Raw genomic sequence first — 22,646 nt, 5'->3', positions numbered from 1 at the left:
TTGTTCGCTCTAAAGAAGAACAAAAGTATTGCTCAATACATTGTAAGAGCTGATCTGGGAGTCAGCCAAGCCAAAGCGGACTTGCGCACGCTATGGAAATTACCACCAATAACGGGTCATCACAAATGTGGCTCGTGCGTGTCCTGCCCTAACACACTGGAAGGGGAGGTATTCCAATTCAACACAATGCGTTGGACGCATAAAGAATTCTCTAATTGCAAAACAAGTAACGTAATATATGCAATTATGTGCCCGTGTCCCAAGCTGTATATTGGGAAAACTACTCAAAAAGTAAATCAGCGAGTAGCACAACACAGATCCAGAATCAGACACAAAGTGTTGACTGCCCCAATGGTACAACACTTTGTGGAACAACAACACACTGAGACAGATTTTAAATGGACAGTACTATCAGCCATGAAAGTTCCCCCCCGAGGAGGAAACATTGATGCCATGTTGTTGAAAAAAGAAGCTTATTTAATTTTAAAATTCAACTGTGTGGGGGATGGGTTGAACGAAATGTCGGAATTACAAAGATCCAATTACTGAGCCCCCTGTTAAACCACCCCCTGCCAACATGCACTATTCCGCAATAGATTGTGCCAGTCACTGCGTTAACACAACGTTTTTCAGCACTGCACACCGCAAGACACAGAACACTACAAGTCCCACAATGCTTAGCAGAATATTTAAACAGGAAATGAGTTCTGCTGGGTGTTGGCAAACCACATTCGACTTTCAGCGAAGGGAACGACTTACATTTGGCTCCACGGAGATTTTCGCAACTGATTAGAGAGCTAGCGGCAAAGGTAAGAAGCTCTAAACAAGCGCACCCAGTTAACCAAAACCAGGACCGCTTCTAGAAAACATACTTAAAGGTCGCTTTAATTCCACAGAACCTCGAACCGCTAGGAAGAAAGGACGCAACAAACAAGTATATACGCGACCCCCAGCAGAAAGTGGAGCCATAAACGAGATTTTTTCCTCGTCACACAAATGTAAGTCCCACTGCTTTAGACCGGGCAATTAATAATTTGGTCATCGGAATGTTGTACTGATTCAAACCTTCATTCCAGCAGATTTTAACACCGCAGAACTCCCAAAGAATTCTACTAACGGGTACCATAACCCAGTGGGTGATCTGAATCACAAAACAAGTAAGTGCTGGCATAGCGTAAATACGGACACGAGATGTATAAAGATACATTACAAGACAAAAAAACTTACAAGAACACCATCCTTTAATTTCATCGTTTAGGAAAGGGTGACAACTAAGAATAACCAGATGCCCTGTGTTCAAAAAATCACAGTGAACATCAACACATAATAAGAGGTAAATCTCGCACGTTTTATTTTTGCAATATGTTGGTCAAATGAACATTTGAGAATAGGAGATACTAAATGTCCCCCAATCTTACACCATAGGTACACAGCTCAGCCCTGAGGAAGAACACTATTAACTGAACAAAGGGTTTGGAAACGCGTCGGCTGTTCGGCTGTTTCAAAGGCAACCTAAATTTCAAGGGTTTGCACACGATCATAGGGCGATTTAACCAAAGTCACATGGCCCAATGTGTTTGGTCCTAACAATTAGATTTGCTTGGTCACAAGGACCTGTACCAGAACATTTCAAGGTGTACAAAATTGAGTTTGTTTTCCTGTTTAAATAGTGAAAGTGCAACTATTAATGAATGTGATGATTTGTCCCTTTTTGAAAGTATTGTTATTTATGACTTATGTTTGTATCGTTTTGACTGTTTAAGGAATGTTTAATCCTCTGTATCATATACAAAATGTAAATAATTTTGAAATTTGAAAATGTTGAAATGAAAATACAAACCTTCGGAATCGATGAAAAGAAGGTACACACCAGCTAAATAAAAAGCGGTTGTGAGTTGAACTCGAGCCCTGGCACTCTTGTTTGTTGATACTTGAACTAAAAGAGAGCAAACACATATAATGGAATATTAGTGAAAAAAATTCAAGGTTTTGGTTCTTGACAAAACACACGAGCATGATCAACTCGTTAACATTAGTTCATTAGTAGCCTTTTGACCAGTTTTTTTAAAGGAAGTCGTGGATGGATTGGATGGATTGGATCTGATCTTGGGTGGCAACGAGTTCCAGATTCTCTGAGCAAGACCGGTGAACACACAGTTGTATGATTTTTTTTTCTTTTTGAATCTTGGAGGTTTCAAGAGAAGGGTGGATGTACTTCTGAGGTTCCAGCTGGAGCCCAATAGCTCAAGTTTATTTGCAAGGTAGTGTGGGGTATTGTGGTGAATGGCTTTTAGTATGTTCTTTGCCTTCAGAGATGGAAGGAAAGGCTTGAGAGCTGGATGAACCTCTCTTAAATCTAAGTAGATGTTGTGGGAAGAGCTCTCATTGTGAGCCTAACAGCCTTACACTGACAGATATTCTCGATGAGCTCCCCATTCCGTAAGTGATGCACATGTGCTGTAATAGTCTGTAATGGAGTTTCCGGTTGGAAAATGACTCCTTGCTGAAAATCCCTTAGTCTGCAACACTAAGCGAGTGAATGTTTAGCTGGAAGTATCCATTTGTCTTATGTTTATGAACATTACTTTTTTATGCGCTGCTGCAGGTGTCTTGTATGCAGCCTTGCATCTAAGCCAATGTAGATCCAGGCTGCCGTAGAACCGAGAAGGGAGGAGATTTGTTGAGTTGTTGGTTTGTTTTTGTTCAACATGAGATGGCATTTGTCTCGTATAGATGATACAGTCTCCTCCGAAGGATAAGCTTTTCCTTCAACTCTGTCTGTTTTGGCCCCTAAGTGGGATTTACCTGGTAAAGGAGCTAAAATGTACTATTGTAGATTGATCTGAAAACCATATCTGTGTAGCAGCATAGTTCTTCTGAAATCCTGCTTCATATTCAAATGACTGTGAGCCTGGAGTAGCATTGGTCTAAGTAAGGATAGATTGATAGCCCCTGTTTCCTTAGAGGAACAGCCACTACAGTCATGCATTTGTAGAATGCGCAGGTGTCTGAATTGCGGCCAAATGGTAGCCCTTTATATTGGAAGTGTGAGTTTCCCTTTATAACCTTAGATACGTTTTGTGATGCTTTGTTCTCGATACGGAAATATGCATCTTGCAGGTCTATCACAAGCATCCAGTCGCGTTTTGTTTCAAATATGGTAAATCTCATTTAGACCTAGCAGTAGAAACTTTTCTTTTCTGATGCACTTGGTGAAGCACGGATCTAGTATTAGCCTGCACTCTTATTACAGACCTTTCGTTTGAATCCATATCCTCTTTGCTCAGATGGTATCAATTCGATTGCATGTTTTAAAAAAAAAAATAGAATAGATGTTTCCTTCCTCAAGATAGAAATGCAGTGCTTTCATATTTGTTTTGGAGGAAAAGGTGGCGGTTTGGTCTTGAAAATAGAGTAGGCATGTTTCCCAATATTTAGCACCCACTTGTCTGTTGTGATTGCCTCCCTCTCTTCCACATGTTGGATACCACTCCCCCCATTAGAGTGGCAAAGGAAAGGGGACATGGGATAAGGCTGTCACTGTCTATTTTCAGAAGATTGCCTTCCAGATGTTTGGAGGCCTAGGTGGTGTTGATTATTTGTAATTTGACAGCTTCCTCTGATAGTGGTACCCCAGGCCTTACTTCTGGTAGTGTGCTGCTGATGTGCTGTGAGGAGATTGAGCCTTTTGTGGGTAGTATTGGTGCTCCCTTGATTTGTACTGTGTTTGAAAACCTCTTTCTTCTCAAACCCTACCATCTTTAAGGTCTGGGCTTTGATTTTCATTTTTGTAATCATCTCCTACATGAGCTGACCAAATGAGGAGGATCTATAGAAAGGAACAACTCATTATTTCCGACTGTCAGGCATGAGTGCTCATCAGATGAAGCCAAGTTGACGTCCTGTGACAATAACCAGTAGCAGTTAACGCAGCAGAATCTTTTGCAGTACTAACATCCCGTTTAGAGACCAGGGTGCCCTCCTTCGCCTTGAGTCTTGTTCTCTATGTCGAGGGAGGACCGCTAAGATATCCTTACTTCCCAGTTTTTTTAATGGTTTTTTCCCAGAAGAGATGTGACACTGGCATTCTTTAATCCTATTGCATCTCTTGTGCTCACCTGCCTTCCTGTAGGATCTGTGAGCTTACTTTCCCTCTCTGGTTTTGCTCTAGTATCTGTGGCTGAAACATATCGACGTCTGAAGTTGTTGTAGAATATGGTCTCTGCTGAGATTTCAACCATTCACCTACTGAGGTGGTGGATATTTCTTGGGCAAGCATCATGTTGCAGTCTTTACCTTTGCTTGGGTTAGGAACTTCTCCACAATCTCCAGAAGACCGGGGAGTACGTGCAAAAGAGGCCTTTGCGTTGCATTTGTCTGGGGAGTCCTCAGTCTCTGATTGTGAATGTGATCGAGACACTGAAGGGGATCTTTGTCATTTACATCCTTCTGGATTGTGCAAAGATTTTTCTTTACTCCTAGGAGACGTTGGTGGAGAAGACTTCATTGAAGTTTTTGTAACAACAGTTCCTGAGGGAATTGCTCAAACTTTCTGAATGGAGACATTGAGGTAGATATTGAAATCACCCTGGTGGTGAAGGCAAGTCTAGATGACGTAGTGGAAGCTTGAGCAGGTCATCAGGTGGGATGACAAACCTTTGAGGGTGGAAAGGAAGTGTCCTGGGTTCCTCAGGTGTAAGTCTGACTCTCCTAGGTGCAGATGACACTGGCAGCTGCGAAATGCTTGGGGTTGATCTCTGCAGTGTCGAGAAATGGTGTGTAGGTGAGACAAGCCTCGGAGTGTAACGGCAACATTGAGTGGACTGACTACATCAGTAGGTAGCAAAGGAGACTCCACCATGTCCCTCGTGGCTTCAGCATCTTAGATGAAGGTGATGCCATTTGTGTAGTGCTGTCATCGTTTTGAATCTATTTGACTGTGAGGGAAAGTGGGTTGCTTTAATTCTGTAATGTAATGATGCTAAAGACTTGGGTGACCTTGGATGGTGGAAATGTATTGGCGTCGGGCCAACTTTTAACTGTGAGCCCATCAAGCTGAAGTCTACAAGGGTGAGCTCTTTGACGTCAGCCTAGAATGTCACTTTCTTCCTCTAGATCTCTGTCTGTGGGAGTCTTTTTAAGGTGCTCTCTCTTTCTCTGAGGCTGCTAGGCTAGAGGACCCCTCTACATTTCTTCGTTTTTATTTCCTCGTCAGCTCTCATGTCCTCTAAATTTACTTCTTAGCCTGATGCCTTCCTGGTGGTTCTTCAGTGTCCTTTTCACAGTTTCATGGCGAATTCCCATTCTTTAGTTAATGTGTAGATTGAAACCCGTGTCTCCCACTGGAGGGGCATTTGACACCCAAGGAAGGCACACCAATCTCTGCTAAAATTGGAGAAAATAGTTTCACTCAACAGAAAGATGTTTAAAGCATCAAGTAAAGCTAGGAAAACAAGACTGTAGAGTGAAACTTCAGTTGTGTTCTGGATTCCCACTTACTTGAGCCGGAAAAACTGACTGTGATGCAACTGCCAGTACAATGCATCGTGGGTAGTGGAAGCTCCCAGAGCCTTGAAGGGACAGAAGTTTTTTTTCCATAGTTTTTATTATAAGCCTGCAGACTGCACTTTACCCTCAGTGGTACAGATTTTCAACATTTTGCACCCGATATGTTGCAATGCAGTCTTGAAAGATTTTTATTCTGGAGGCTTATCTTAGATAGGCTTTTGAAGGTTGTTGCTGATTATGGACAAATGCATTAAAATGAAGTGTCCAGGATCGACACATGCAGCAGGGAATTATTCTAACATTTGTGACTTCAAAAAAGGTTCTTGTAATGCAGAATCAGTACTGTAACCACTGCTTACTTCTTTTGAACACTAGTCTGTCCACATTGCTTATAGAATATGTACCCTCTATTGAGCCCTTTACACTTTTTTGCTGTCAGTGCATTAGAGGTTCATGCATTTACTTTTTTCCACAAATCTATACACCGTGCTCCACATCTGTAAGGGAAAACTTAGTTTTTATGACTAAAAAGTGTATATTTTAAACACAAGCCTGAATTTTGTGTTTTAGATTAATCTGATAGAGACTGTTAGTCGCAGATTTCTTACCGTAGAATATTCCCTAGGCGTTACACTGGATCCGGAATTTTGTGAGCAGTACCTCTGCACATTGATAGGCGGTGTTGATTGGATCTGCGCTGTGCGAGCCAAATGTGACTAGCGCATTGCCAAAAACACAAATGGGTATCCCTTTACCTAAGCAAGGTTTATGTGTATCTCATGGAACACCACTAGCTCGAGGAAAAAGAAAAAGGAAACATTTTATTTTTATATAAAACCTTCACCCACTTAAATAGTGGCATGCTTCATCATCAGCTTCTCTTAACTGGCTCATAATAGATGTCACAACATTAGCATTTTTAAGTGCGGGCTGTGCCTCATGTAATTAGTGCAAGGGAGACCTGTGGGAAAAACCAAGACACTCATTCTGTGACTATTATTTTCCATGTAGTCACTGCAAACCATGTGATCAATAATATTATGAGTAGTTGTGACAGGGATGACATTAACAGATAAAGCATGCATACATTATTTAAGGTTAAATTCACTACCCACTGCGGGTCAAAACATGTCGCCCTTTATGTATCAGTGAATTAAATTATAAAAATAACAACGCAGGTGTCTGGAGGCATTCATTCGCAAATGATCTTAGAGGACTCGCAAAATCTGTATGGCTATTGCTGCATGGGACTACTGTCCCTGTTAGACCTGGCATCATTGGTGTGGTTTCCCCAGTCTTTTTGCCTCTGCCTCCTGTCGGTTTTGCTGGTCTAGGTCCTTTGGGCACTTTGCCACTGCTGATCAGTGCCAAAGGGCAAGCGCTTCTATGCAAGTTATGGTTATGGGTTAGTGTTTCCATGATTAGCTTATTTGATTTATCTTTAAGACTCTAGTACAGTGCACTGTGTCTGCCCAGGGCCTGCAGCAGTGCACTGTACAGTGCACTGTGTCTGCTAGTGGTCCTGCAACACTGGTTGTGCCACCCACACAAGCTGCCCTACAAAGGGTTCTCGGACCTGCCACTGTTGTCCCTGCACACAGTTGTTACTGCCATTTCGACCTGGCAAGTGCACCCCTTGCCTGGCCTTAACCGTCCCTTTTTCTTACATATAAGACGCCCCTCAGGTAGGCCCAAGGTACCTCTGTGGGCAGGATGCAGTGTATGTGAAAGGTAGGACATGTACATATGTGTGACATGTCCTGGTAGTGAAATACAGTGCATTTCGTTTTTCGCTGCTGAAAGGCTATCTGTCCCCATAGGATAGAATGGGAGATACTTTGCAACATCTTACAAGTAGAACTTCCCATAGGGACAAGATGGCAAGATGGAGTTTAGGTTCTCTGAAATCAGAATTTAATAACACCTCTTTTAGTAAAGATGGTTTTTAAATTGTGTTTGAAAATGACACTTTTAGAAAGTCAGTATTTTCTTGCTAAGCCATCCTGTGTGCCTCTGCTGGTTTGTGGTTTGACTGACTGGCTTTGGAGTGACGGGGTTTGGGGGTTTGCATTCTATTCAGACAGACACTGGGAATGGGTGGGGGGTTGGTGTGTGACCTGCATTTCCTGGATGAGTCAGGGCTGGGCTGAAAAGACCTGGTCTGCATTTAGAGTAGGGGGAGGAGATTTCCATGCAACTGAAAAGGCCTGGTCTACCTTACACAATACTGTCTCCAGCTTCTGCTGAGAAGCTGGACCAGAGAGGACAGAACTGGTTTGAATTGAACACAGAGCCTCTCTGCCATAAAAGAACAAAGAGAAATGTTGTATACATATTGGGGCCCAAACCTCCGGACTTTAGATTACTTCTGTGCTCAAGAGGAACCTCTGCCAAGGAAAAATGCAGTGAAAGCTGAAGTAGAAGTAGTGCCCTTTTGCTGTGTGCTGTCTGGGGTTGGCCTACGGTGGCTGTTTTTGCCACGGAGAGGAACTGTGTGTGTATTTTGCTTGAAGAAGATCTCCATGGGCTTGAAGCAGAGCTTCCCTCCTGTTCTGAAGTCTTGGAGACATAAAGACTTCACCCCCAGCTCCCCTGACCTCTGCTGCTGAGTGTTCTGACCTGCCAGCAGATGCCATTTATTTATTTATTTTATTTATTTTCGATTTATATAGCGCATAATCACCCCGGGGTCTCTAAGCGCTTTGTCGGGTATATACCAAAATTCTACAGCCAATCATCAAATTACAACACACCCCATGCTTGCTGGAAAAGCACTGTTTTTAGTTTTTTGCGAAAAGGCAGCACGTTGGATTCTTTGCGCAGTTCGATTGGTAGGCTATTCCAGATAGCTGGAAAGATGTTGGAGAATGCACAACCACCCAAGGTGGATAATCTAAAGCGCGGTTGAGTGAGGAGGGTGGCTTCCGAAGAACGCAACACCCTGCCAGGCCTGTATGGGGCCAAGCGGGCTTTCAAATAGCTTGGCGCCTTTCCATACAGGACTTTATGCGTAATGCAAAGCCCTTTGAACAGTACCCTCTGTTTAACAGGCAACCAATGGAGTTCACGCAGAAGAGGGGAGGCATGCGTTCTCCTCGGTTTTTTGAAAATCAGTCTTGCAGCGTCATTCATGACGATTTGCAATCTGTTCAGATGTTTTTGAGGAAGCCCTGCATATAGCGAATTGCCATAGTCCATCCTGGCTAGGATCATAGCAGATACCGCGCGCCTCAAGGTGGCAAAGGACAAAAGCGGGGAGATTTTCCTTAGTTGTCGAAGAAGGCCCACGCAAGTGCCCACCACCCCCGAGACTTGCTTCTGCATCGTCAAATTGCCATCCACAGACATGCCCAGGCTTTTTACTGCTACTGCAGGTTCAGGGGGCGCCCCTAGTTCTGTTGGCCAGAACAGATCATTCCAGGGGTTGCCCATGATGGTGATTGGCAACACCTCGGTCTTATCTGGATTAATTTTTAGGGAATTCGCCGACATCCAATTAGCTGTATATCTAAGGATATTCTGCATTCTTGCATGTGCGCCCGGACGATCTTCCATTTGGATGATGATCTGGGTGTCGTCGGCGTAGTTGTAGATTTGACAGTCCATCTGGTTGAGGGCCGAAATCAGGGGTTGTAAATAAACATTACATAAAAGAGGGGAAAGGGCAGAGCCCTGTGGCACACCACAAGTAATTGGCGCTGTGGTTGAAACTAAGTCTGCCAGCTGCACTCTCTGAGTTCTCCCTTGGAGAAAGGAGGAGAGCCAGACATGTACTGTGCCCTGGATGCCTAGATCCCTCAACCGCGACAACAATTGACTGTGACAAACTGTGTCAAACGCCGCGGAGAGGTCTAATAACACCAGGGCACCAGGGATTTTCTTGTCTGCTCTACGCCCTAACTCATCCAGGATAGAAAGCATCACTAGCTCCGTGCTGTGATGCGCACGAAACCCTGTCTGGTTTTGTTCGAGTAAGGCATTGTTCTCCAAATAATCGGAGAGATAGGTAAGGACGTGCTGCTCCAGAACTTTGGCCAAGAATGGTAGTTGAGAGATAGGCCTAAAGTTCTTTAGAGTCTTTGCGTCCGCCCCAGTTTTTTTCAGCAGGAGGATCAGCCGTGCCTCCTTAAAGGAAGATGGAACTTGCCCTGTTTGTAGTGATTTGTTGAGGAGAGTCAAGACATCTTCCTCAATACCTGGCATAGCTAACTTAAAAACCCCCGGGGGGCAAGGGTCCGCCTGGGAGCCCGATTTAACCCGCCCCACGAGGGGCCCTTTTGGGCCTCTGAAGGTTTTTCCTGCTGCTGGGAGCTGAGAGAACTTGAAACAACTAAAGAAGTGTGACACATCTGCACCTGTTTCCAACGCAACACCGCTTGCGGGAAGAATTCTCACGCATCTCCGCCGTGCCGCCCAAGAAACTGGCGAGTCTTGTGCACCGATATCTGAAGTCCGAGATCACAGCACCGAGCCAGGATCCAATGCATCTTGAGACCACGGCTGGAGAGATCGATGCAACGCCGTTGCTGCGACTGATGCCGTCGGAAGCCCGCGCAACTCATCAGGACATGAAGTCCACACCAACGCCTGGGCCACAGTAAGAAACCAACGCATCACCTCCCCACACAGTAAGAAACTGACTCATCACCTCCCCTCTCCAGTAAGGAACCGACTCATCATATCTCCTGGAGCAAGGAGTCGAGGTATCACCTTCTGTGCGTGTAAGGAACGGACGCATCAACTTCCCTGTGGCAGTTTTTGCTTATGTTTTTGACACATCCACAGTACTTTGTGTGGAAAGTGTTGTATCTATAGTTTGTAAAATGGACAGAACTGTTTTTACCCTTTAAAAGTTATATCTTGATAACTGTTAGATTTTTGACGTTTTTATCTTGTGTGGTTTCGATATAGATTACTTATTTTTCTATACTGGTTTTCACTGTATTACTGTATGTGCGCACAAATGCTTTATACACTGCCTCTGAGATAAGCCTGTCTGCTTGTGCCAAGCTACCAAGGGGTGAGCAGGGGTTGTAGTAGGGGTTGTCTACAGGACGTAACTCCCTTACCTTGACTAGAAGCAAGGATCCCTACTAGGACAAAGGTGCACACCATTGCCACCCAGAGACCCCCATTTCTTAACAGTCCCGATACTCACATCGTCAATGGTCCCAAGAACCTCCTGTGTACCTATTCAATTCTGCTTTCACCCAGGTTTCTGTAACAGGAGCGCAGACCTGACCTGAGTTTTCTCTTCCCCAAGCCTCCATCGGCTGGGAAGAATTCTGGCCACGGGGTGGGTCGCCTCTTGCGTGACCGGGGGTGATGGGAGATGAAGTCACTTTGTCTCTTGTACAAGTCTCTGGAGCTAAAGTGTGTAAGCGGCTTTTTACATCGCCATGGAAAGACACAGTAAATAAATTATATTATTATTTGAGGTAATTTGCCTCAACTTTGGTAAATATCGATTTGTCAGTGTTAGGAGATTGTTGGTGGTAAATGTGGAAAATAAGCAGTTCATCTGGAATTTAGTTGGTTCCAAGGGATTTCATCATTGAGTCCGATTCTATTCTCAAGGGTTCTTGTAGTGACTTCTGTCTGTTGGGTTAATCTTTCAATGACCGTCCAATACAAGTCGCTGTCACTGTGTTTTTTTCAAGGTAGCAAATGGTAGATGCTCTTTTACGCAAAATAGTGTTTACGTGTTCACCTATCCTGACCTTAATTTTTCTAGATGTCATTCCTGTGTAGCGCAGTTTGCATGGCCAGACTATAAGACACACTACATTGTTTCTGTTACAGTTAGTGATATTCGTTGTTCTCATTGTTTGGATGAGCCAAGTTTTAAAGTTTGAGTGTTTGGTTAGGTAACAAACCAAGCAGTGTACGCAAGGGTAGTGACCTGAGAGAGCTACCTTGTCTTTATTTTTGGACAACTTTTTTCAACTCAGTCGAACTTTTTGTGCTGGTCTCCCAGTGTGTTTAGGCTGGTGCCTAGAACCGGGCTCCAACTTCAAGGCTTGTGAAGACTGTCAATCATTCAATCAGTACATTTGTAAAGTGCACTACTCCCCTGTGAGAGTCTCAACGCGCTTGGGGGGGAGTGGGGAAGTTGCTACTGCTCGAATAGCCAGGTCTTGAGTAGCCTCCTGAAGGTAAGTATGTCCTGGGTCTACCATAGGAGGAAGGGGAGGGTGTTCCAGGTTTTAGCGGCAAGGTGGGAGAAAGATCTGCTGCTGGAGGTCGCTCTTTGGATGCGGGGGATTGTGGCGAGGGTGAGGTCGGCGTAGCGGAGCTGGCGGTTTGGGGTTTAGAAGGTGAGTCGTCTGTTGAGGTAAGCTAGTCCGGTGTTGTGGAGTGCTTTGTGTGCGTTGGTGAGGAGCTTGAAGGTGATCCTCTTCTTGACTGGAAGCCAGAGCAGGTCTCTCAGGTGGGGTGTGATGTGGCTGCGGCGAGGGATATCGAGGATCCAGCGTGCAGAGGCGTTCTGTATGCGTTGGAGTCGTTTCAGGAGTTTGGCCGAGGCTCCTGCGTAGAGGGCATAACCTGCTGCTGATGAGAGCCTGGGTGACCGTTCTTCTTGTTTCGGTGTGGATCCACCTGTAGTTCCTGCGGAGCATGAGGAGGGTGTTGAAGCAGGAGGACGAGACGGCGTTGACTTGCTTGGTCATGGAGAGTGTTGAGTCGAGGATGAGCCCTAGGTTGCGTGCATGATCGGTGGGTGTTGGTGCTGCTCCCAGTGTGGTCGGCAACCAGGAGTCATCCCAAGCTGAGGAGGTGGAGCTGAGGATGAGGACTTCCGTCTTGTCTGAGTACAGCTTCAGACAACTGTTCTTCATCCACTCAGCGACGGCTTTAATTCCTTCGTGTAGGTTGCTTTTGGCGATGAGTGGTTCCTTGAGGGAGAGGATCAGCTGGGTGTCGTCGGTGTAGGAGATGAGTTTGAGGTCGTGCAGTCGGGTGACGTGGGCGAGTGGTGCCATGTAGATGTTGAACAATGTTGGGCTGAGGGATGATCCTTGGGGTTCGCCGCAGATTATCTTGGTGGCTTCAGAGCGTAAAGGGGGGAGGCGGATGCTCTGGGTTCTCGAGGTGAGGAAGGAGGTGGTCCAGTCCAGTGCTTTGTCTCGGATCCCTGCATTGTGGAGGCGTGTGTGTAGGGTGCGGTGGCAGACCGTGTTGAAGGCGGCTGACCGGTCCAGGAGGATGAAGGCAGCGGTTTCGCCGTTGTCCAGCAGGGCCCTGATGTCATCGGTGGCGGCGATGAGGGCAGTTTCAGTGCTCTGGTTGTTGCGGAATCCGGACTGGGACGGGCCCAGGGTGCTGTTTTCCTCGAGATAGCGGGTCAGTTGTCTGTTGATGGTCTTCTCGATGACCTTCGCCGGAAATGGGAGCAGAGAGATGGGTCGGAAGTTCTTGAGGTCCTTTGGATCGGCCTTGGATTTTTTGAGTAATGCGTTGATCTCGGCGTGCTTCCAGCTCTCCAGGAAGGTTGCGGTCTCGAAGGAGATGTTGATGGCCTTGCGGAGATGGGGTGCGATGGTGGCTCTGGCTTTGTTAAAGATGTTGTGTGGGCAAGGGTCTGACGGAGAGCCGGAGTGGATGGTGTTCATGATTTCGATGGTGTCTTCGTCGTTTTTGCTGGTCCAGGTCAGCAGGGGTTCGTGTGGATGATGGCCTTGAGGTCGGAGGTCTCAGTGGCTGTCGGGGCGGCCAGGGTGTCGAAGCTGTCGTGGATGTCTGCGATCTTGCGATAGAAGAAGGTGGCGAGGAAGTCGCACAGGTCTTGCGAAGGTGGGATGTCGTTGGTGTTGGAGCTGGGGTTGGAGAGTTCCTTCACGATGTTTTGCTGTTGTGTATGTTGTTGTCTAGGCGGTCTTTGAAGAAGGCCCTTCTGGCGGATCTGATGACTGGGACGGGCCCAGGGTGCTGTTTTCCTCGAGATAGCGGGTCCGTTGTCTGTTGATGGTCTTCTCGATGACCTTCGCCGGGAATGGGAGCAGAGAGATGGGTCGGAAGTTCTTGAGGTCCTTTGGATCGGCCTTGGATTTTTTGAGTAATGCGTTGATCTCGGCGTGCTTCCAGCTCTCCGGGAAGGTTGCGGTCTCGAAGGAGATGTTGATGGCCTTGCGGAGATGGGGTGCGATGGTGGCTCTGGCTTTGTTAAAGATGTTGTGTGGGCAAGGGTCTGACGGAGAGCCGGAGTGGATGGTGTTCATGATTTCGATGGTGTTTTCGTCGTTTATGCTGGTCCAGGTCAGCAGGGGTTCGGTGTGGATGGTGGCCTTGAGGTCGGAGGTCTCAGTGGCTGTCAGGGCGGCCAGGGTGTTGAAGCTGTCGTGGATGTCTGCAAACTTGCGATAGAAGAAGGTGGCGAGAAAGTCGCACAGGTCTTGCGAAGGTGGGATGTCGTTGGTGTTGGAGCTGGGGTTGGAGAGTTCCTTCACGATGTTTTGCTGTTGTGTATGTTGTTGTCTAGGCGGTCTTTGAAGAAGGCCCTTCTGGCGGATCTGATGAGGTGATGGTGTCTGCGGATGGTGTTCCTGTGTCGCCATGTATCCCAAAGGCGGTATGGGAGCTTCCTGGAGACTCCTGATTGCCCGACTCCAGTCGACTCTGCGAAGCTCCAGGTCCTGGTCACACGGAAAATTCAGAACCCGTTTGATGAGTAGTTCCCACTGGTTGTCATCTTGCTCGAAGTCGGCTGGTAAGTCTCACATAAAATCTAAGAACTTGAAGTGTTATTCGACTTTGCTGGTCCAAGTTTTCGGATGGGGCGTGGGAATGATACTACATATTTAGGCCCTGCTTCCACAAGTCAACCTTGGATTCTGAGTCCCTCTGCGCATCCCAGAGTTTCCCTGAGTGCCCCCGCCCAACTAAATGAGTTCTATGAAGCCATGCACTTCATATTTGGGCAGGTCAACCCCCTCTGGAGTAACTTTGGGTTTGTGATAGCCCCCACTGGATTCCCACCAGCGGGTCCGAACTAGGTACCAGTCAGCCCCGCCCTAGGTAAATCTGCTCTGGTCCCAAAACCGCAAACTTTCCCATAATCTTTTCCAGTGTTGTCATTACTGGCAATGCCAACCCAATTGTCATTCCAGACTTGGATACGGAGCCGGACTGGCGTCGCCCAATGTAGACTCCAGCATCGGACGGAACAAACGGTTGCCTTGGGTGAATGAGAACTGCAAGATATCATGATGCTCCGTGCAGATTTTTTCGTGATGTACTGACTACATGCTATCCCTATAAACCAATTAAAACATGCTTTTTTAAATCCTCCAGAATATTCAGGCTATGATTCCGATGTTTAAGCTGCTGTTTTGGATTTCGGTGAGAATGACGCTGAGGGCGTTTGGACTTTGTGGCCTCCTGCATCATGCTGGTAAAGCATGCCCGTTGGCATATGCAGGCTCTGTAGTGGAAAATGAAATCTCAGTGAGCGCAGCATCAGGATAATTTTCTGCCTTAGTCCAGATATCAGAGGAAACTGTGAAAGATCAGCAGTGGTGTCTAACAGACCAGCCTTGTGCCATCCTCACCCAGAGCTGCCAGTGGTGACAGATGTGTCACTAATGAGTTGGGGTGGCTATCTTGGGGAAGTGGAGTTCCAAAAATAGCTTTCCAGCATAGTATCAGCTCCACATAAACCTGTTGGAGTTGAGAGCGATTTCCCTGGCATTGAAAGACTCTTTTTCCCTTCTATCAAAGGAAGGCTGGTTCAGGTGTTCAACAACGACACTACCACCATGTGGTACTGCAACAAGCAGAGTGGACTGCACCCCACCTGACCTGCGTCTCTGGACATGATTAGGACTTCAGGAAATTTTCCAGGCCGTACAACACCTAGCTGTATCTCTGACCACCAGGGCAGGCAAAATCAACTGCTGATGCCTTGCAGATCCCAAGTGATATCTCCACCTAGAGGTGGTGCACGGTCTCTTTCGACGTTAGGGAGAACTTAGGCTAGATTAATTTGCTGCCGCTGAGAAAGCGCAATGTCAGCACTTCTGCACACTGGAGTTTCCAAGGTGGCTCTCGCTCTGAGACGCATTTCTCTGCTAGTGATATTCAGACCACCTTTTTTCTGATACCACTCCTGCCCAGAGTTCTCAAGAAGATCAGGAGGGATTAGGCCAGATTCATACTTGTGACTCTGGAGCGGACATGGAGAGTATGGTATCCCGAACTCCAACACTCAAAACATTTCTGTTTGCACAATTTTGTTCGGATTTTAGGAAGGGCATTTGCTGAAGACTGTATGAAAACAATTATCTGACATGGAAGTGCATTTGGAAAACAGCCAGGCCCCCTTCAAAAAGCCTTCTTTCTACAACGCAATCTGCCAAGCAATGGGGGCCGCATGATCATTTGAAGTCCGTGACGGAGCGAAATAAACAAGTGGGAGGGAAGGGGGGGGGGGGGGAGTGCGGCCGATAGCACGGACTGGGGCAGGCAAATTGGGAATCCTAAAGGCGTGTCCGTGACAGCTGCGGGCGAGTGCAGCGACACGCAGCATTAAGTTTACAATTTTTTTTATATTTAGAAACTATTGGCCTCCTTTAAAAGTCTGTAAGTCTTATTTCTACAACGCAATCTGCAGAGCAATGGGGGCTGCATGTTCATTTGAAATGTTTACAGAGACTGCTGTTTGGAGAGAAGAGGCAAACAGCTGCTATGTGTTGTAAGAGGCACACTTCCGTAAACAAGCATTGGCAATCCAAATTAGCCAGGCGTTAATGTACTAACATACAAGCTTAATTTTTTTTTATATTTACAAACTACTGGCCTCATTTAAAAATCCGTGACGGCACGAAATTAACAAGTGGGAGGGGTGGGGTGAGTGCGGCCGAGAGCAGGAACTGGGGCAGGCAGATTGGCAATCTGGAAGGCTTGTCCGTGACGGCGGCGGGCGAGTGTGTAGACACTGAGGGCATGTCTGGAGTTTACCTTGCGGTAGCGAGCAGCAGCAGGCGTGATAATTGCTAATAGATTGCGCCGCCGCTCGCTCCTGCAAGGTAAATGCCAGACATGCACGAGGACTAATAGCAAACAGTGCAAAATATGCACAAGTTTCAAGAAAAGCCCTGTGCGATTCCAAAGGGTCTCCAATGCAGCGCTTGCGCACTGCGTAGGCGAGACCTAAAAAAATAAAGAACAGAATTGTGATACGGCTAGTGCTACCACGTCATAGCACTTTCCCCCCCAACCCTTCCTCTGTCGCCCCCCAACTACGTCCTCCCTCTGTGTTGACGCCCGCCCTGCCCAATAAAATAAAAAGGTGGTATGAGGTGGATAGTACTGGCTGCGTCATGGCCCCCACACCTGAAATAAAGTTTTTTTTAAAAAGTCATGTAAATACGACTCTAGAATGTCTTGTATTGCTCCCTGGAAAATTTTAATTAGTATCTTCTGCCCCTGCCAGCTATTTGCTGAGTCTTCCATCACTGCAGCTTAAAGAAAAAATGCAAATTATATCAAATTGAGCTTGTGGATCAGGGATCTCTCAGCCCTCATAAGGTCCATCAACTATCGATCCCTAGTAGTAGGATATAATCTCAGAGATCAATGGAGCCAAGGGGCTCCTGCCATTGAGAGATGACTTGCCACTCATCTGCTCTGATGGAAGGGCTGCAGGGAATGCTGTGTTGGTTAAGGCATATCACTCAGTTCCTCCTCACTCTTATGGTTTCTTCTGGTAGTGTCACTTATAAGCGCTGAAGTCCGCCCTGCCTTGGTAATTGCTTTACCTGCAGCAACTGCCAGCTGCGGTACCTCATGTCTCCCCCTAGTGCTCAGCTGTGGGTCAGTCACTACTTCAGACCTTGACCTTCAATTGTCGGAGGCAACGGGTGCATCTTCTTTTTGAAGATCCCCGTGCAACATGGTCCTATAACCAATGTGTTGCTTCACATTTAATCTTGTTAAAGCAACTGGTATGTCCTTGTAGGGTCATTGGTTGGAGCTAAAAAATTAAACAAAGTAGCATATAAAACTTACAGGCCGCCATGATATCGAAGGTACAGTATTGTAGAGGAACCTGGCACTCGTAAAATCCCGGACCAGTGTAGATGAGTGCAGTATACTGCTGGAGCAGGCTTCTAGGATATGATGCATGCCTAGAGGAGATGGCGCAGGCTTCAAGGGATTTGGCACAGGCTTCTGGCAAATGGCTTGGGCGTTAAAGAAACCAGTAGTAGGTAACCAGAATGGTGAAATTCAGCACTAAAGTTCCTGAAGATGGTACTGATTGTGTGAGCTCCTTATATAAGAAGAAACAGCAGGTGACGTCCAGGATGGTACAATACCATAATGAATTGTGATAATACCCCACATGACACAGATGGTAGAAGTCATGCTGGTTTGGTCAGGGCAAATATGTTTCTTCTAATTTTGGGTGAAGGAGAAACAACAGTAAGGGGGCTATCTTAGTTAAGGTATGATGACCCTTAAAAGTAACAGTAATGCCTTTATGCTGTAAGGTAAGTGAACATTCCCTCTAAAAAGCCCCAGAGAGAAAAGGTACAGATATTACACAAGAACATGCCTGCAAGGCTTGTCCCAGTCCAGCAAACCATACAGTAAGGTAAGTTCGAGATGGTGTGGGTGAAGAGGTAATGCACTATGCAATTTGCAACTCCGGAGCAATAGAAGTGCCATGGAGAGGATGCACTTGGCGATCAGGATATGTCCACAGACTCACCAATTGAATGACACAACACACACTACATCTTATGACTGGTCTGTATTGTGGAGAAACCAGTTCACCCACACAGCAGATGAGGGATTCTTCTGCAATCAGGCACCACCACCTCCTTTTCTTTTTGCTCACTTTGCTGCCGGCTTTAGTTGGATGGACTTTTCAGCAGTTGCCTCCTGTGCCCGTCTTCTCACAGGTCCCGGGCTTTACATGTGACAAATCGCCATAGCCACACAGTTGTTCCGCCATCTGCACTCAACCTCCAGTACCAAAGGAGTGCCACAATTATTGCTGAATATCATCCTAAGTAGCGGGCTTATTATGACATTACAGAAGAGCTCTGTGAAAATAAATCTACTCACTGGGCCATATGGACTCTATTCAACCCGCGACCAACTTTTAATGGTAAATGAGTGAGGATTTGCAGATATCTTGCAGAATGCCTAAGAGCCTTAGCCGAGGTAAGAGACTGCAGGGCAGTGACCTGCATCAGATGAAAAGTGGAAGGAACTTTGGGAATAAAACGTTGCCCAGACACAACCTTGCTGGATAAAACTTACCAAACCAGGGCCTGGTTCTCCCAGCCCTCGTCCTCATAAAATGCTAAGTAGCGGAGATGTTTTTACAGTGAAAAACTTAAAAGGACTATTGAGCTACAGAGAATTGTTTGAAGAGAATAAGTGCAAATCCCAGGTTGGGACAAGGGAGTGACATGGATTTTCAACATTGTTAATCAGATGTAATGCCAATGATTCGATCTGAGTTCTCACTCAAGCTCTCCATGAAGGCCCTTACTCTGATGTTTGAACTTCCTTCCCTTACTGTATTTTTGGATTTTTTTAAATACTTGCGTAGAAAAGGAGACCACCTAAAAAACGCTTGCAGAAATATTCTTATTGTGGTCAATTGCCTGTAAGTTTGAGGCATAAACATTTGTTTTTGAAAAATGTTAACCATACTATGAAGCATACCCATCCTCTGTGCCGCTTTGCTCTCATTAGTCTATAAATTGTTCTACACAAGATGACCTATGCTCTTTTTTTTCTTTTTCAGATTGCTTCAGCTTTGAAGCACTGCCATTGTTTAAACATCGCCCACAGGGACCTGAAGCCTGAGAATCTTCTCTTTAAGGACAATTCTTTGGTAAGATTGTACCTGTCTTGCTTTTATGTATCCTTATGGTTAATTTCTGTGACTACATTTGGCCCATTGAAGGTTTGTAGCTAGCCCTAAAAAAGATCGAGGTGAATACTTCAATAATTTCTGAAAGAAATTGTTTGGAGCACATGCTGAGTTTGGTAAAACCAAGCTCAACACGACCTGGGGTTGTAGCTGTTATACAAGGCCATATAACATATGCTTGGCATTAGAATATTATGGAATATCTGGGTGCTTTCTGGACTGACAATTAGTAGAGACAGAAATGACAATATTACTTGAAATTTTTGGGCATAGTTTGCTTTGAAAAGAATAGCTTAAAAGCCACTGGGAGGGACTGTGATTCTGATTAAGATTTTCGTTTTGGAAAACAATCTGTCCTGTGGTAAAACAGCTGAAATTGTATCCCAAAATAACACTTTACATGTTTGGGCCCTTGGAGCTGCTACTCTACATAGCAACAATAGAAACATGATTTTAAATAAATACCTTTAAACACTTTGCTTTCCAGGAAGCTCCGGTGAAATTGTGTGATTTTGGCTTTGCCAAAATCGACCAAGGTGACCTGATGACACCACAGTTCACGCCATACTATGTAGCACCTCAGGTAATATAGCAGCATTGTGTATAATACCTCTTGTTAATGCTTGAGCTGTAATTGTTTGATGTCTAAAAGAAAACTTGTGTTTGAGACGTGAGCTGTTGATCACATGCTTTGCATACTCCTGCCATCTATTGTTGGGTCCGGATGTTTGCAAGTTGTTTTTCTTCAAATAAGTCTTTTCCAGTCACAAGGTAAGTGACTCCTCCTTTTGGTGATAGTGCGCATGGGCATCGACTCCATTGTTAGATTGTTTTTTTCCACCATCTGGTTGGGACGTGTATTGCTGCTCTCCGACACTGCTTCTCCAGTTTTCCTCAGTGCTTAATACACTCACCCTCAACGGTATTGTTTTCGATCGCGTAACTCCATTCTCCGCGTATCTTATTTACTGAAAAGTCCCTCTTTCGATCTGGTAGCTCGTGGAAGGCCGTTGGGCCTCCCCGCGTCTGTCCACCTCGCAGTAGATGGAACCGACTCCATTTAAATCTGCCCTCTGTGCCACGCAAACGTTCCACGCACCTACTCACACGAAGTCTGCAACCTGTGCTTGTCTCCGGAGCACAGAGAACAGGACTGCGATGCATGTAAGGCTTTCCGACCAAAGAAAACGCTTTGCGACCATCTGGCTCAACGTCGCGACATGCAGAGCCAACACACCGGTCCATTCCGAACCTCTTTGGAGAAGATTTGGAACAAGAGACCACAGACCCCATGGGAGCAGAGGAAGAACGAGACCTGATCTCCATCTCTGACTACGGCTCCAAGGGGAATGAAGACATCCCGCAAGGGCAGCGTACAATGAGTACAGATCCTCCTTGGCCCAAAAGTCCACCTCACACCAAAAAGAAGGCTACAGTCCAACCCCTGCTTCCGGGCCACGGTCGTGTTTCCAACGCCCCGCCTTCCGGCTTGGCACCGAAACATACCCAAACCCTTCCATCTCCTAACAGAGCTGTTCTAAATCGGGCGCCGAGCCAAAACCTTTGGGATCGGAGCCAAAGTCAGGCTCCGACCCACCCCTTTCGACACCGAAAACACCTTTGGATCTGAAATCCTTGGCATCCAGAACCCCAGCACCCAAAACACAGGCACCGAAGCCTTCGACACCGGAACAAACGGATGTGCAGATTCCAACAAAAGAGCACCATTTCGATGTTCTGATCTCCAAATCACTCGCTTCCAGCTTGAGTGTATATGCAACTACTGAGAATGATGTCATCTTGCATCATGATCGTTCCCCATGCCAGGCTTCACATGCGTCCCCTATAGGAATGCTTAGCAAGTCAGTGAAACCTATCACAGGGTCTGCTAACCGATCTAGTGTTGGTAAGCGACCATACTCATTGCTCTCTGCAGTGGTGAAACACACACAATTTATCAAAAGGATTGCCTTTCATAGACCCAGTTCCAAAGACGATGCTATCAGCGGACGCATCCCTCACTGGTTGGGGGGGGGCTCATCTTCAACACCATAAAGTGCATGGCCTGTGGAGTCAACAGCAAAAAACTCTCCACATAAACCATCTGGAGCTGCTAACAGTGTTTCTAGCACTCAAAGCATTTCAGACTCACCTGTTTGGCAAAGCTGTCCTAGTTCGTACCGACAACATGACAGCAATGTATTACATACAAAAACTGGGGGGGATGGACACACACTCTCAAACTGTCGCACTTGGCCCAAGACATTTGGAGGTGGGCCATTCACAACAAAATCTATCTCCTAGCTTATCATCTTCCAGGAGTGAACAGTCAGATTGCGATCTCAACAGACAGAGACCGCAAATACATGAATGGGAACTTCAACCTCAAGTTCTCCTCCCATTTTTTCAAAGTTGGGGAGTCCCTCAACTAGACTTTTTGCGACACACCAAAACACAAAATACTCAAACTTTGCCTCCAGGTAGCCACACCCGCTCTCTAAAGGCAATGCACTAGGGATGAACTGGTCAGGGATATTTTCCTTTGCTTTTCCACCTCTCCCACTCATTCCATCAGTGTTTCGGAAACTAAGACAAACATCCCTCACTCTGATCCTAGTTGCTCCCACATGGGCCCATCCACTGTGGTTCACAACCCTGTTGGAACTGTTCTTAGTTCCACATCAAAAGCTACGCCTCACATCCAGTCTCCTCACACAGAGCCTTGGAGAAATCACACACCCAGATCCCAAACAACTGAACGTCGCGATCTGGCTCCTGAAATCATAGAGTTTGGTTATCTAAATCTACCACCAGACTGTATGAACATCATCCGAGAGGCCAGAAAGCCTGCTACATGAGCCTGTTATGCAGCTAAATGGAAAAGTTTTGTTATCCATTGCAATACCAACATCAATCATCTTGATGCTTCAATACAGAATATCATTTGTTATCTGTTACACTTGCAGCAGTCAGGATTAGCTTCCACTTCTATCTGCCTACATCTCGCTGCAATAGCTGCATATTTACAAAATAGGCAACATTTATCAATTTTCAGCGTGCCAGTAATCAAAGCTTTCATGGAAGGACTTAAAAGAGTTATACCACCAAGACTTCCACCTGCCCCACTGTGAAACTTAATATAGTCCCTACAAGATTAAAGGGCCCACCTTTTGAACCCATGAATAAATGTGAGCCACAGTTTCTCTCCTGGGAGACTGCTTTCCTCATTTCAATCACTTCACTGAGGAGA

General features: G+C 46.0%; 1 protein-coding gene across 4 annotated transcripts in view; it reads left to right on the top strand.

The window, feature by feature from the left end:
- The window catches only part of MAPKAPK5 (MAPK activated protein kinase 5), a 631,170-nt gene that overhangs the window by 433,364 nt on the left and 175,160 nt on the right, over window positions 1-22,646 (top strand). For all 4 annotated transcript variants that reach the window (XM_078667433.1, XM_078667435.1, XM_078667434.1 and 1 more), the window contains 2 exons: window positions 19,268-19,357; window positions 19,884-19,979. In XM_078667433.1, the coding sequence (XP_078523559.1) occupies window positions 19,268-19,357; window positions 19,884-19,979 (186 nt within the window). The remainder of the gene's footprint in view (window positions 1-19,267; window positions 19,358-19,883; window positions 19,980-22,646) is intronic.

This window comes from Lissotriton helveticus, chromosome 11 (assembly GCF_964261635.1).
Source record: "Lissotriton helveticus chromosome 11, aLisHel1.1, whole genome shotgun sequence".
Classification (NCBI taxonomy): Eukaryota; Metazoa; Chordata; class Amphibia; order Caudata; family Salamandridae; genus Lissotriton; species Lissotriton helveticus.
The sequence above is the reverse complement of the archived record's forward strand: the minus strand, read 5'-3'. Positions and strand labels throughout refer to the sequence as shown.